The sequence below is a fragment of the Cervus elaphus genome, chromosome 33 (assembly GCF_910594005.1).
Source record: "Cervus elaphus chromosome 33, mCerEla1.1, whole genome shotgun sequence".
NCBI lineage: Eukaryota > Metazoa > Chordata > Mammalia > Artiodactyla > Cervidae > Cervus > Cervus elaphus.
The window spans coordinates 29,831,170-29,845,105 of record NC_057847.1 but is presented as its reverse complement, the minus strand read 5'-3'; the positions used below and the strand labels follow the sequence as shown (position 1 = coordinate 29,845,105).

Here is a 13,936-nt window from a genome sequence, read left to right as displayed (position 1 = left end):
TCTTAACTTGCATTGTGTTTTGCTTTCAGTACTATTTCATTTTATTTTAGGGATAGTTATATGCTTATAAATGATGCTTTGAAATAGATTTTATTTAAGTGGTTAGACAGGAAGTAGGTTTTTAGGTTTGTTGGAGAATATGGTGACAACTGTTGTCAGACTTGAGAGTTTTAAATTTTCTTCCATTTTAAAAGTTAATACATTTTGTTCAAAATTTAGAAAGCATAAAAACTATAGTCATTGAAAAGCCTTTCCTCATATCTATCCATATCTCAGGCAGATTATATTGCCCTAAAAATAGTTATGAATCTCCTTCTGATCTTCTATACTGCTGTGATATTTTGCTTTTCTCAGACGCTTACATGAAAAGTGATGTGAAAACGAAATACTGGTTTCTTAAATGTATTTAATATATTTAGAGGGCTTTCCTGGTGGCTCAGACAGTAAAGAATCTGCCTGCAATGCAGGAGATCGGGGTTTGGTGGCAGAGAACTCTATGGACAGAGGAGACTGGTGGGCCACAGTCCATGGGGTTGCAAAGAGGTGGATGCGGGTGAGCAACTAACACTTGCACTCTCAATACATTTAATAGGGAGACTGGGCTTGCTTTTTAAGAAACCAACTGCAGTGTATTTCTCTGGAAAGAATCACAATGTAAAATAAATATGGATTGGAGCTGATGAATAAAGCTTTGTTAATCATGGGGTAAAGCATGACTATGTTTTGTCAAGTAATTTTAACAGCTGTATTCTGTGCTTGTTGTTGTTTAGTCACTAAGTTGTGTTCAGCTCTTTGCAACCCCATGGACTTTAGCCTGCCATGCTCCTCTGTCCATTGAGATTTCCCGGGCAAGAATACTGGAGTGGGTTGCCATTTCCTTCTCCTGGGGATCCTCCCGACCCAGAGATTGAACCCATGTCTCCTGCATTGGCAAGCAGGTTCCTTACCATTGAGCACCAGGGAAGCCCCTTCTGTGCTTATGTGAAATATTTTTATTTTGCCTGCATGTTATATAGTCCCAGATATTTTTATTTAGAGTTTCTCATATTCATTATGAATTTATTTCCTTCCTTAGGTTTCTTTAACTTTTATTCTCCCCACTAGTCCCCATACCTCAGGATTTTAGTATATACAAGTAGGTTTTTCAGTTCCCATACCCACTCTGCCTCACCAGCAACAGTGGTCTTGGGACGAGATTAACAGTTGGATTCATGAGACAAGAGAGGCTTCACTCAGCACTAAGCTTATTTGTCATTGTGAATGGATATAGGGCAGGAAACAGCACAGCTTGGACAGCAGCGTCATAGTGGAGGTCTCTGGTTCTAGGCAGAGCTTGCATGTGTCCCGGGCATCTCATGCTTAATATTAATAGGTTCATGGTCCTGAGAAGCATGTTTGGGTGAGAAAAGACTACCTTAGTTTAATGAAGCTTTTACCTCTGGTATCCCTTAAGCTTTTATACCTAGATGCCATTCTGCAGTGCAGCAGCATCTCGTCAGTACTAGAAAAACAGTCCTGATGGTGAGTCACAAACCCTGGGTCAGGTGTACAGTAACTCAGCCAGATTCTCATTTACCTCTGCAACTCAGTGCACTCCTAGAAATTCTGAGTTAAGAGCTTCAAGAGTCCCCAGCAATATCAGCAGAGCCCTGGAACTTCCCTGGGGTCCAGTGGTTAAGACTCCAGGCCCCCAACGCAGGGAGTATGAGTGTGATCCTGGTCAGGGAACTAAGATCCCACATGCCACACAGCATGGCGAAACAACAACAGTAAATCCGTAGACCTCAGCCCTGTTCAGCAAAGCCACTCAGCTGACCTTTAGATTTGTGAGAAATAATGATTGTTCTTTTAAGCCACTAAATTCATTAAAGAAAAAAAAAGAGTTTCGAGAATCATTTGATCAAGTGCCAAATCCTCAGGTGTTCCTGAGAGGGGAACACAGAAAGGTTACAAACCAACTGTGAACCCTTTCAGTTAAGGTCAGTAAACAGACAGCCAGTAGTCAGTCCCAAAGATAAATTTTTTGTCCTCTTTGATTTTTTAAATTATGGAAAATACTAACATTTACTAGAATGGTTGAAATAGTATAACAAATCACCATGTTCATTACCCAGCTTTACCAATCTCATGTTTCCTATCCTTGGCCACTTTTCCATTTCCTGTTTGGAACAAATTCTAAGCATAATGTTTTTATTGATAAATTTTTCACTATTTATCTCTAAAAGGTGACTTTTCTAAAAAAAAGTAAGCATACCATAAGCATATGCAGACATATACACGTATATTCCTAAATGTAAAAAATCTTTACAGTGTTCACATTTTTAAGTTTATAAATGTTAATTTTTTTGATGTTTGAGTTTGAATCCAAATCAGGTTCAAGCATTTGGATTAGTCTTGTAATTTTTTGGTTTGTTTTCGTAGATTCTCCCACCATTTCTTTTTATGTTTTCTTGAGATTTATTTGTTGAACAAGCTAGGTCATTTTACCTGTAGGGTTTCTTTCCCATTGCACACACTGAACTTTACTACTTGCATTGTTGTATTATGTAATGTGTTCCTTCTGTGCGTCTATTTTATATAACTTTGTCGTTAGACCTAGAAAATTGATCAGATGCTGTTCTGTTTTGTTTTGGCTGTGTGAGTCTTAATTGCTGCTCAAGGACTTTCTCTCTTTGTGGGTGGGGCTACTCTGTTGTGGTGCCTAGGATTATCGTTGTGGTGGCTTCTCTTGTTGGGGAGCACAAGCTCGCGGCGCGTGGAGATCAGTAGTTGCAGCACACATGCTCAGTGGTTGCGACTCATGGGCCCTGAAGTGCTGGCTCAGAAGTTGTGGCCAATGGGCTTAGTTGCCACGTGGTATGTAGGATCTTCCCAGAGTAGGGATCAAACCCACGTCCCCTGCTTTGGCAGAAGTATTCTCAACCACTGGATCTCCAGAGAAACACCCCCTGCCCCTGTTTTAATTGGATAGTTCAATTCACATCTTTAAATCCACCATGGTTTGAATTAGAATACTTGTAGGTGGCCAGGCTCTATCCAGTCTGTCATGTCTTTCCCCAATTCCTGATTAACTTCACTTATTTGTGTTAGTTTCCTAGTCCTTAAATCATTTGAGCTTGGTGACCCCTTTTGAAAATTAAAACTTTCTTTAACCCAAAATAAAATTTCAATTTGAAATTAACTTTTGGGGGGGCTTCCCTGGGTCTTCATTGGGCTTTCTATATAATACAGCATGTGGGGGCTTCTCTTGTTGGGGAGCACAGTTTCTAATCATTAGAGGCATGCTCAGGCATTGAATAAGCCCATTCCAATGGAATCGTGCTTCTTACCTTTCCACATTCATGCAAAGTATTTTTTCTATTACTTCTCTCCTACAGTTCTGCTTCCAATATTGATAATAAGAGAAAAAGTTGAAAACTATAAGAATATTAGAATCTGAGATTCTTGAGTGTTATTTCTGTGCTTTAAAAAAATGTTATTCAACTAATTCCTGAAATTGACTTAGTTTTAGTGTTTTCACCTGTTAACTTTTCCAGAATTCTTTAGATATAGATATAACTCAGACCCATGAATCTGGTGGGTGTGTGCAATGTGCACATTATCAGTGATGCCCAACTCTGTGTGACCCCATGGACTGTAGCCCACCAGGCTCCTCTGTCCATGGGATTTTCCTAGCAAGAATACTGGATTTGGGTTGCCATTTCCTTCTCCAGGGAATCTTCCTGACCCAGGGATCAAAGCCATGTCTCTGACGTCTCCTACATTGACAGGCGGATTCTTTATCACTGAGCCACCTGGAAATCCCATGAATCTGAAAGTCTGGATTCTAATCTTGAGTCTTAACTCCTTTCCTGTACTGCTCAGTTCAAATAGCTGGATGAACTAAGTATTAAATACTGGACTTGGAGAATCTCCCCCAAAAAATCTAAATTTCCTCTTACCAAGTTTGTCTAAAAAGTGTTGACCGAACCATTTTGCTTTTTATTAAAGCTAAGAAAGAAGAAAAGAAAAGGCATAAATCATCTTCTTCCTCCTCCTCATCATCCAGTGACTCAGATAGCTCAAGCGATTCTCAGTCGTCTTCTGATTCTTCTGATTCTGAAAGTGCTTCTGAAGAGAAATCAAAAAAAAGAAAGAAGAAACATAGGAAAAATTCTCGTAAACACAAGAAAGAGAAGAAGAAGCGAAAGAAAAGCAAGAAAAGGTCTTAATTTACTTTTACAGTACTGGCTTTGTATTCTAATTACCTTCTGTTTATATATAAACCTGTTGGGATATTGAATCAATTATATGGTACGTGAAAATATTAATACTTCGTAGCATGACGTTTAAGACCATTCTGATATTCTATAGTCTATAGATTAAATTTGGATACATTTCAGTTTTCAACAGAATCATTCAGTTCATTTTGTCTTAACTCAAAGACTTTTTTGATTAGATATGTTTGTATTTTATGGAAGGAATTTAAAATTAATAAGAATTGTAGGAAACCAATGAGTATTTTCCTTTTTTTTCCTCCTATGATAGCATAAAGCAAATTATGTCAGCATATTTACTTTTTCTTTTCTGTTATGTCTGAAAAAAATGTGTACTCAAGCTCATCTTCATAAGCCTGTTGCCTCTAAAGCAGTTTCTTTATGTGTATTTTAAAGTATTTTAAATTTATCAGTGCAGTGCATATGGAATATTTTGGTTCCATTTTAAAGGAAATTATATTTTGAGAATGTGATAATAGATACATTTGGTTTTGGTTTTAGGTTGGTTTGTCAGAGGAACGAGTATTTTCCCCGTGTAACTGCATCTTTGGTCAGCAGTTGGGGACCGGATGATAGATGGATAGTATATTTACAAAGGAAAGAAAGACCAACAATTGGAAAATTGAGGTGGGTACATAATAACCAAATGGAACTTGTTTGTGTATTTCTGTTAAGCGCATCTAGTGAAAGTGAGGCTGAAAATCTTGAAGCACAACCCCAGTCTACTGTCCGTCCAGAAGAAATCCCTCCAATACCTGAAAACAGATTCCTAATGAGAAAAAGTCCTCCAAAAGCTGATGAAAAGGAAAGGAAGAACAGGGAGAGAGAGAGAGAATGGTATGTCAATATGTTTATTTTACAAAGGGCCCTACATTCTCTATCATAGAACCTTTCTTTTAAAAAAAAAAAAAAAACAACAGATTTAAAAATTTTAGATAAGATTTAATTGGTGACCTTGTCCTAAGATTGAAATTTTTTAATTGGATAGTGTTAGCAAAGCTCCTTTTTGCCAATCTCACAGCTGAAAAGATAAATTGACTTAATTTAGACAGATTTTTAAATAAAAGTAACTTTTTAAAAAAGCACTGCAGATGGCAAAAAGGTATGTTAAGTGGCATTCCAGACAAATTCCATGTAAAACAAATGTTTTACTCTGTTATTTGCGTACCTTAAATTTTTAAGCCAGTAAGAACCTTTATGTTTCAGTTTGTCTGGTGGGAGAAAATGCTGTTTTCTTTGCCTGGTTTACAATATTGTGATATTGAAAATTGATACTATATTCAAGTACCTTGAAAATTTTTCTACATAATTCACATTATTAGAATTAGTAGTTCTGTTGGTTCTTTATGTATCGTTTTAATAATTATGTCCAAAAATAGGAAAAAAAGGTGGATAGCTTTCTCTTATTTATGATCAGAAATAACATAAAAGTGATAAAAATCTATTCATTCCCCCTATACTTTCACAATACAGTAAAAATATAAAATAAATCTTGGTTACTTGAATTGTGTTAATGTTGATGGATTGAATTGAGTTTACTCAACTGTTAGGAAAGGATGTTTCTAAGGAAGTAATATTAAGGAGAAAATATTTGAACTACTTTAAAATACATTTTCAAATATAGCATACATAAATGTTGTTAGTGGTAATATTCATATTATTATTTGAAAATAAGTAGTTTCTCTGTTTTATATAAAGCATGATATTAAATATTTTTCTAATTCAGACCAAGTTATCTCTGTTTAATTCACATCAATTGCACTTATCCATAGTTTTATTACCAGTGAATAATTGCTGGTAGGTTAATGAGGTACTTTAGAATAAGATAGCTTTAAAATTGTTCTCTGAACAGCATACAGCCTACTCCAAGTTTTTTCATGTTCCTTAGCACTATCAAGTTGACTTTATCTTCGTAAAGATTATATAACAGTATGTCTCAACAGAACACAGTTGGCGTTAGAATAGTTCTTCTTATGCATTACAAGATTCTAGCATTCCTGACTTGTGGTCACTCAGTATCAATAGCACCCTCTCATCATTGACAGTTGTTAAAATGCTCCCCTACTTTTCCAAATACCTACTGAAATTGATAATACTCCTCATTGAGAACCACTGATTATATGTAAGATTTTATTAGTTTATGTTAATAGAGCTATGTTCTCCAGATTTATTTTTATTATATAATGTGTTTTAATTTTCCCTTTGCTTCCTTCTAGTAATCTACCTAACTCCCAGCCTCCTTCATACCAGAGACGACTTTTAGTTACTAGGTCTGGCAGGAAAATTAAAGGAAGAGGACCAAGGGTAGGTGATTATTTTCCCAGAAGTCCTGATAATACTGCATTTATCTTAAATCTTGGAGTGTTTAATTTTTTTTTTCACATAAGTAGTTAAAATTTAGAGTAGATGTGGATATTGAATTGTATGTTCTCTTTTTATAGTCCATCTTTGTGTTGGTTCTTCTACGCTGAAAGTCCATGAGATGTTAATGGATTTTACATGTACGGTATAAAATGAGATTGAGGTTTTTCTTGTGCCTCTTTGTTACTTTCCTGACCACTGTGCATCTACTCTTGTTAAAAATTAATCCTATTCTTACATTTCATACTCTTTTTCTTCACTGGATTGTCCTCTTCAGAATTTAAATATCTTCTTATGTTTGCAACATTTTAACAAACAAGGCTATACTTAGTATATTATTTCTTCACTTCCTGCTTGTTCCTTAGTCATTTCAGGTTGTCTTCTGCCATTCTCCTGAAAACAGCACTTGCTTTATGGTCAGTTCCATGACACAAAATCCAGTGGATCCTTCAGTCTTTATCTTTGTTAATCTCCCTCCTTGTAATACTCTTTCTCCTTTGTTTCCGTTGTCTTTTCTTCCTGTCTCTGGCTAGTCTATCTTAAATTTCCAATGCCAGTTCATACTACTCTGCCTGATGTTTAAATATTGTAGTACCTCAGAGTGCTAACTCTTCTCACTTTGTATTTGCTTCTTGGGCAGTTTGAGTGCCCAAATCACTCTTGTAATTTCACTGGGTACCTGTGCACTGAAAACTCAGTTTTTCATCTGCTTTTCTGGTACCAAAGCCTTATTTGATGACCATTTAGATGCCTGGTGGACACTTCAAACTCAGCATTTACAGTGTTGAGCATAAGCACTCTTCTTCAGGCCTGACCCTCCTTTAGGTTCCTGGTCTCAGTGATAAACACCTCCATTTGTGCAGTTACTTAAACCTGAAGCCCAAGAATCATTTTATTTCTCATCTTTCTTTTCTACCATTTATACTTATCTGTTGCCAAATCCTGTTAGTTCAATCTCTCTGATACGCTGAAATCCATCTACTTCTCTCAAGTGCCACTCCTACCATCTTAGTTCGATTCACTATTATATAGTCTCTGAACTATAAATGGCTTCCTAACTGGTCTCATGGCAGTTCTCAAACTTTTTTGTCTTAGGATCTCTTTACAGTCTTAAAAATGACAGAAGATTCAAAAGAGCTTTTGTTGATGTGGGTTATAGCTGTCAGTATTTACTCTTTTAGAACTTAAACCCAGGAATTATTTAAAACAAGAGTATGTAAGCACACATTTCATTAGCAGTGGGAACAGATATCAAACCATGTCGTGCCTTGTTGATTTCCTACCTGAAAATTGGGAGAGTTTAGTTATTTTAGAAGGCATGGAAATATCAGACATTTTTTGAAACCTAAAAATACATACACTTTAGCAACTGTTGTAATGCTTTCATATGTTTATATGTTAATTTTTTTCCCCTCTATTTTTTTAAAGCGTTATCGAACTCCTTCTAGATCCAGATCAAGGGATCGTTTCAGACGTAGTGAGACTCCTCCACATTGGAGGCAGGAGATGCAGAGAGCTCAGAGAATGAGAGTGTCAACTGGTGAAAGATGGATTAAAGGGGATAAGTAAGATTTAACTCTTATTTCAAATGTGCTAATTGGTATTTTTTAAACTATTTTAAATTATTTGATTTAGAGTCATTTTAGTTGTTTCTGAAAATCTTAAGGAAAATAGAATATCATTTCAGCTAATATAGTTTCCCCAAAACTTTTTTTCTTCATTTTTTAGGAGTGAGTTAAATGAAATAAAAGAAAATCAAAGAAGCCCAGTTAGAGTAAAAGAGAAAAAAATAACTGATCATAGGCATGTGTCTGAGAGTCCAAACAGGAAAAGTGAAAAGGAAAAGAAAATTAAAGACCATAAATCTAACAGCAAAGAAAGAGAAATCAGAAGAAATTCAGAAAAAGATGATAAATATAAGAACAAGGTAAAGAAAAGGGCCAAATCAAAAAGTAGGAGTAAGAGCAAAGAGAAATCCAAGAGTAAGGAAAGAGACCCAAAGCATAACAGACATGAAGAAAAGAGGGTGAAGTCAAGGAGTGAAGAAAGGGATCATGAGAATGTGAAAGAAAAAGAAAAGCCTGATTCTAAAGGAAAAGATCAGGAGAGGAGTAGAAGTAAAGAGAAGTCTAAACAGTCAGAATCCAAAAGCAATGAGCACGATCATAATAAAAGTAAGGACAAAGACAGACGTGCACAGTCTAGAAGTAGAGAACGTGATATAACTAAAGGCAAACACAGTTACAACAGTAGAACAAAGGAACGAAGCAGAAGTAGGGACAGGAGCAGAAGAGTGCGCTCTAGAAGCCATGACCGAGATCGCAGCAGAAGCAAGGAGTATCATAGATACAAAGAACAAGAGTACAGGAGAAGGGGAAGGTCACGGAGCCGAGAGAGAAGAGCAACGCCAGGAAGATCAAGAAGTAAAGATAGGAGGAGAAGGAGGAGAGATTCACGGAGCTCGGAGAGAGAAGAAAGTCAAAGCAGAAACAGGGAAAAATACAGAAACCAAGAAAGTAGAAGTTCACACAGAAAAGAGAATTCTGAGGGTGAGAAGAGAATGTACTCTAAAAATCGTGATCATAGTAGTTCAAATAATAATAGGGAAAAAAAGGCAGATAGAGATCAAAGTCCATTCTCAAAAGTGAAACAAAGTAGTCAGGACAATGAATTAAAATTCTCCACTTTGAAAAATAAGGAGGATGAGAAGACCAGATCCTCAGTGGAAAAAGAAAACCAAAAATCAAAGGGTCAAGAAAATGACCATGCACATGATAAAAATAAAAAATTTGATCATGAATCAAGCCCTGGAACAGATGAAGACAAAAGTGGATGAGTGAGTTATATAACTTCTTATTTCCATTCTGTCTCAGATTTTAAGTTTTAGAGACTTGCTGATGATCTTCCTTATGTTGTTTTTTTCTTTTCATTGTTTTGAGGTTGGTTGTCCTTTTTTTTCCCCAATGTGGACTTTATTGAGTTGATCTTTTGATAATCTGCAGCCTGGATAATTTGTACTGCTAAAGTTTTAATAAACTTGAAATGAGAAAAACAGTTTGGTGTAATACTGTGTGCTGTGTTTAACTATTTCATGTACGCATTTTTGTGTTGCAACAATCAGCCAGTAGCAAACATGCTCTTCTTTACCCTAATTTGTGTGATCGGCCAGTTGGAAAGAAGGATAACTGATTGTTGGAATACATTATTATAGAAGCTTGTGTTTCTCATGATTAAAGTAACCTTAGAAGCCACTTGGTAGAAGAAATCTTTTTTTTTTTTTTTTAGAAGAAATCTTATATAGATTTTTCGATTGCATTTATAATAGAGGCTTGCAGCAGCAGCTTTTAATTATACAGAAGTGGGACCCTAATAACTTGAGATATTAAGTCATCACTTTTGATTTTATATTAATTTGTGCTTTAAAATATTTATATTGCACTTCCTGTGTTATTCTTTATAGTGCTACCAGTAGCTGGTTTCTTATTTTTCCTGTTTTGTTTTATCAACTGTCTATAGATATAGTTTTTTTTTTTCAGTTGATGTACTGTTTGGGTTTGAGTGGCTGTTATACAGCATCTAACAAGAACTATACCTTGAGGATCAGGTTGTAATTCTCAATTCTGTGTTGCTTTTGGTCTGAAGAGATGAAACTTGCTTTTGGCGAATGTTCTGTTATTGTCATTGCCCTTCTCTAAAATGAAAACAATACTTTCCTCACTAAAACATACCACTTGTGCAGGTCTTTGTTAGACAAATTCTAAAAATTGTTGGTATTGACACATAAACTTATGAGATTTCTCTTTTTGGCCACTAACCTAGAGTTGAGTGTTATGTTGCATGGTTGTTGGTTGTTTTTTTTTAAAACTTGAACTGACCTCTCTAAATCTCATAACTGAGTTTCAACTGGCAAAAAAATGCATCTCTTTTATATATGTATCACAGGCTGTAGCATGTTTATGACTCTGATTTCTTTCTATTCAGGTGGCTTTATATCATTACTATTAATCATTATTTTAACTTGGCATGTATAACATTGCCACATAGAGTAGAGTAGAAAGTGGCAAAATTTGATAGCTTACAGAGTTAAACACTAAAGATATTCAAAGTCCATTTAGAAGTTTGTGTATTGTATATTGCTATTTTAGTGAAGTGTGGCCTTTTATTCTGTAATTTCTCTTCTAAATAGAATACTGAACATCCAGTAAACACAAAACCTGCCTCATTTGAAAAGAAATTTCAGAATTCCAATTAGTAGTTGCCTTTAGAGTGTTTTATACTTTAATATTTGTCAATATAGTATCAAATAGCTACTTACTTATCCCTTATTTGATACTTATAGCTACTTATTACCAGGTAGCTCCTTGGTAAACCCAGTAGCTACTCATGCTGTTTGTACTGAGCAAAGCAATGCTTATTAATATAATACTTCCCATTATTGATTAATACAGTAATGATACATTTGGCATTGTGGTAGCCACTTACATAATGAATAGGGTGATGATTATAAGATTGTTTGGATTATCCTGAAACAAATATCCATATCAGGGTCTTACTGAATCTTTTTCCTAATGATAAAAGTAATAGATGTTTGTGATAATCCAGGGTGATTGATTCCTTAGAGATTTTGATTACAAACCTTAGAGATAATTGAGTCCTGAGTCCCCAAGCTGTATAATGTGTTATATATTTTAAATTAGTTTTTGCTTGTCTTAAATTCAGTGAACTGCATTTAAAAAGTCTTTGTTATAAACTATTTGAGCTTCAAGAAAGGTGCTGTTTAAGAAAGGATTTCTAATAATAACAACAAAAAAAGAAAATCCATGCTAATTAAAAAATACTTGTATGTTATCTGATCCCAGAACTTTACTAAGAATTACAGATAAGTAACCATAGGGGGGAAAACTAGTAATTACTTTAATATGCTATTTTGGTTATCAAAGAAGCAATTCTATGCTAAGCATTATTTCTAGACCTATAAAAACTGTTAAAAAAAAAAAACTGTTAGCTGTTTTTACAGTGAGGTATGGTGAAGGAGTTGAAGTGAAAGATGACAATCAGCTAGATTTTATTTTCAGAATGTAAATAACATTTAGAAAATGATCAAACAGCATTAACCATACATCTGCTTTTGCATCTGAATACTGCACTGATCAAGTAATTCTTTGATTACCTTTTTAATAGTTGTGCAACCCTTACTTTTTACTTTGAACAACTCTTCCTAAAAGTCAACTATTTGTTTCCTGCCAAATTGATATTATAGTTACTTTGAGGTAAATTGTAAACTCAAACATCTTTAAGCAGATTTAAATCCATTTAAAGATTTTTACTTTGTTTTTATTGCCTGATTGGCAATACCTGAGAAATGAGAAATTTTTTATGATTATTTCCTGTGAATTCTTTTTCTGTGTAAATCATCTGCCACAGAACTGACACTGCAGAGAGATTAATGTTAATGAGCTTGTAGGGAAGATACCAGGTTGCTTTAAAACATTTAAAAACTACTCCATAGTTAAGAGAGTTCATAGAGCATGATAGTTTCTAAGTTTCTTAATCAGATCCCTCACAGAAATTTCAAAGAATTTGTCTTATAAAAATCTATCTTTGCACAAATGTAATATTAACTCACCTGAGCTTTGCCTAATGGCCTTTGATTCTTGTGCCCAGTAGAAAATATGAAACTGAAAAGTAAAAATTTCTTTAATATTGGGGATAGGAATACATTGGTGTTCTGGTATTTTGAGTAATAATATTACTTGGCAGTTCTAATTTGTTTTCAAGTTAGTGAGTGAAACAAATTAGTATATTTTTTAGTAGTTGATTTTGCTTTACTCTTGGTGGCAGTTTGTTTTTTTTTGTAATCACACTGAACTTTTATAGTAGATGTCTATAGAAACTTGTTCCCTTTACCTTCAATAGAAGGTACTTTAAATATACACCATGTTGTTGTTACAGAGAAACATGAAATGGGCTGTTTTTCTGTCTCCTTTTGGTTGTATATACTGTAATTGTTCAGTTTGGTATTCCTACATTTACTGTTGAATAGACTCCCAAAGAGTAGTAAGTTTTAACCTGTTTATTGTGAAAAGATCTGTTTTGCTACAAATTCTTGCTTAAAAAATAAACTCCAGAAGTGTAACATTGGCTAATAGTGACTTCCCAACTGCCTTTAAAGGATTGAGGCAAATGTAAATTCTGGCCTGTGTTGTGACACAAGTAAATATGAAAGGAAAAGAAAAATCACAGATTTTTAGAAATTTCATCAGGAAGGTTGAAGAAGGGAGTTGTTGGGGGCTTTTGTTTGTTTTTATGTACGCGGGGGGAATGGTGGAATTGATTTGTGTGTTTCCCCACCACCACCTTTTTTGCAAGCAAATAACCTATGTTTACCAAAAGCACATGCTGTATATTTTGTGTCCCCCTTTGTGTGTTTATAGTATTTTGAAGGATAAATTAATTGGGTATTTGTATGTGAGGATGTTAAAAGTTGTGGCTGCTCTTTGTGGAAGGGAAAAACAAATGAGGTTTAAATGCACTTCTTTTCCTAGCTCAAAAGTCACTGTGATGTATATTTTTTTAATGAAATTTAGGAATAAAACTTGTTGCAGTTGTATAATTAGTTTCAAAATGCTGCTTCTCTTATCATTAGTCTAGTAACTGTTAAACTGTTTTATGCAAACTGCATTTTACAGAATTTAAACTGAAACTGTATCAACTTTTATAGTTAAACATTGTATTAAATAAACTATACTATCAAATGGTTTGTTTTGTATTTTTTAAATTATTGATTGTATTAGTTTATTTGGACTTTTATTTCATTATTAGCTTTTAATAAAAATAATCATTTAATACTTTTATTTTACCCATAAGAATACAGAAATTGTATTGGGGGAAAACTGAGCAGAGTTTTAACAACGCTGAACTTTTAAGAACTGAGCCGGCAGTGACAGTTTCCGGTTTAGGGATAAGTTTTAGTGTAATTGTTTAATCATAATGCTTCATGTTGCAGGGTGTCTTTTGCCTCAGCAAACTTTTAAGGTTATACATGGAATTACTATCTACTGGAATGCTACCATTTGCTTTTTAATTCCTCCAAATTTCTCAGCAGTGGGAACATTGTATTATATCCTGTGCCTGCTAGTTTTAATATAACACTTAGCATTATAAAGCCATATAAACGTTAACTAAATTTTATAAAACATACTGTCTAGTTTTTTTTTTTTAATTTAAATTAGACATCTTTAGGGAAAATGAACCTAGTTAACTTGAGTCACTGAACATATATATGCTTAAATAAAAACATTTTGACCATTCAGTGATTT

The 13,936-nt window shown here is 34.5% G+C and overlaps 1 protein-coding gene across 11 annotated transcripts in view; it reads left to right on the top strand.

Annotated features, from left to right (window-relative positions):
* Positions 1–13,376, top strand: part of PPIG (peptidylprolyl isomerase G) — a 41,121-nt gene extending 27,745 nt beyond the window's left edge. For 10 of the 11 annotated variants that reach the window (XM_043894200.1, XM_043894206.1, XM_043894201.1 and 7 more), the window contains 5 exons: positions 3,991–4,204; positions 4,932–5,093; positions 6,473–6,560; positions 8,046–8,182; positions 8,346–9,671. In XM_043894200.1, coding sequence (XP_043750135.1) covers positions 3,991–4,204; positions 4,932–5,093; positions 6,473–6,560; positions 8,046–8,182; positions 8,346–9,453 — 1,709 coding nt within the window. In that variant the 3' untranslated portion in view covers positions 9,454–9,671. Of the gene's footprint in view, positions 1–3,990; positions 4,205–4,757; positions 4,884–4,931; positions 5,094–6,472; positions 6,561–8,045; positions 8,183–8,345 lie in introns of all 11 variants that reach the window. The other variant, XM_043894208.1, reaches the window with a different exon arrangement.
* The last annotated feature ends 560 nt before the right edge of the window (positions 13,377–13,936 follow it).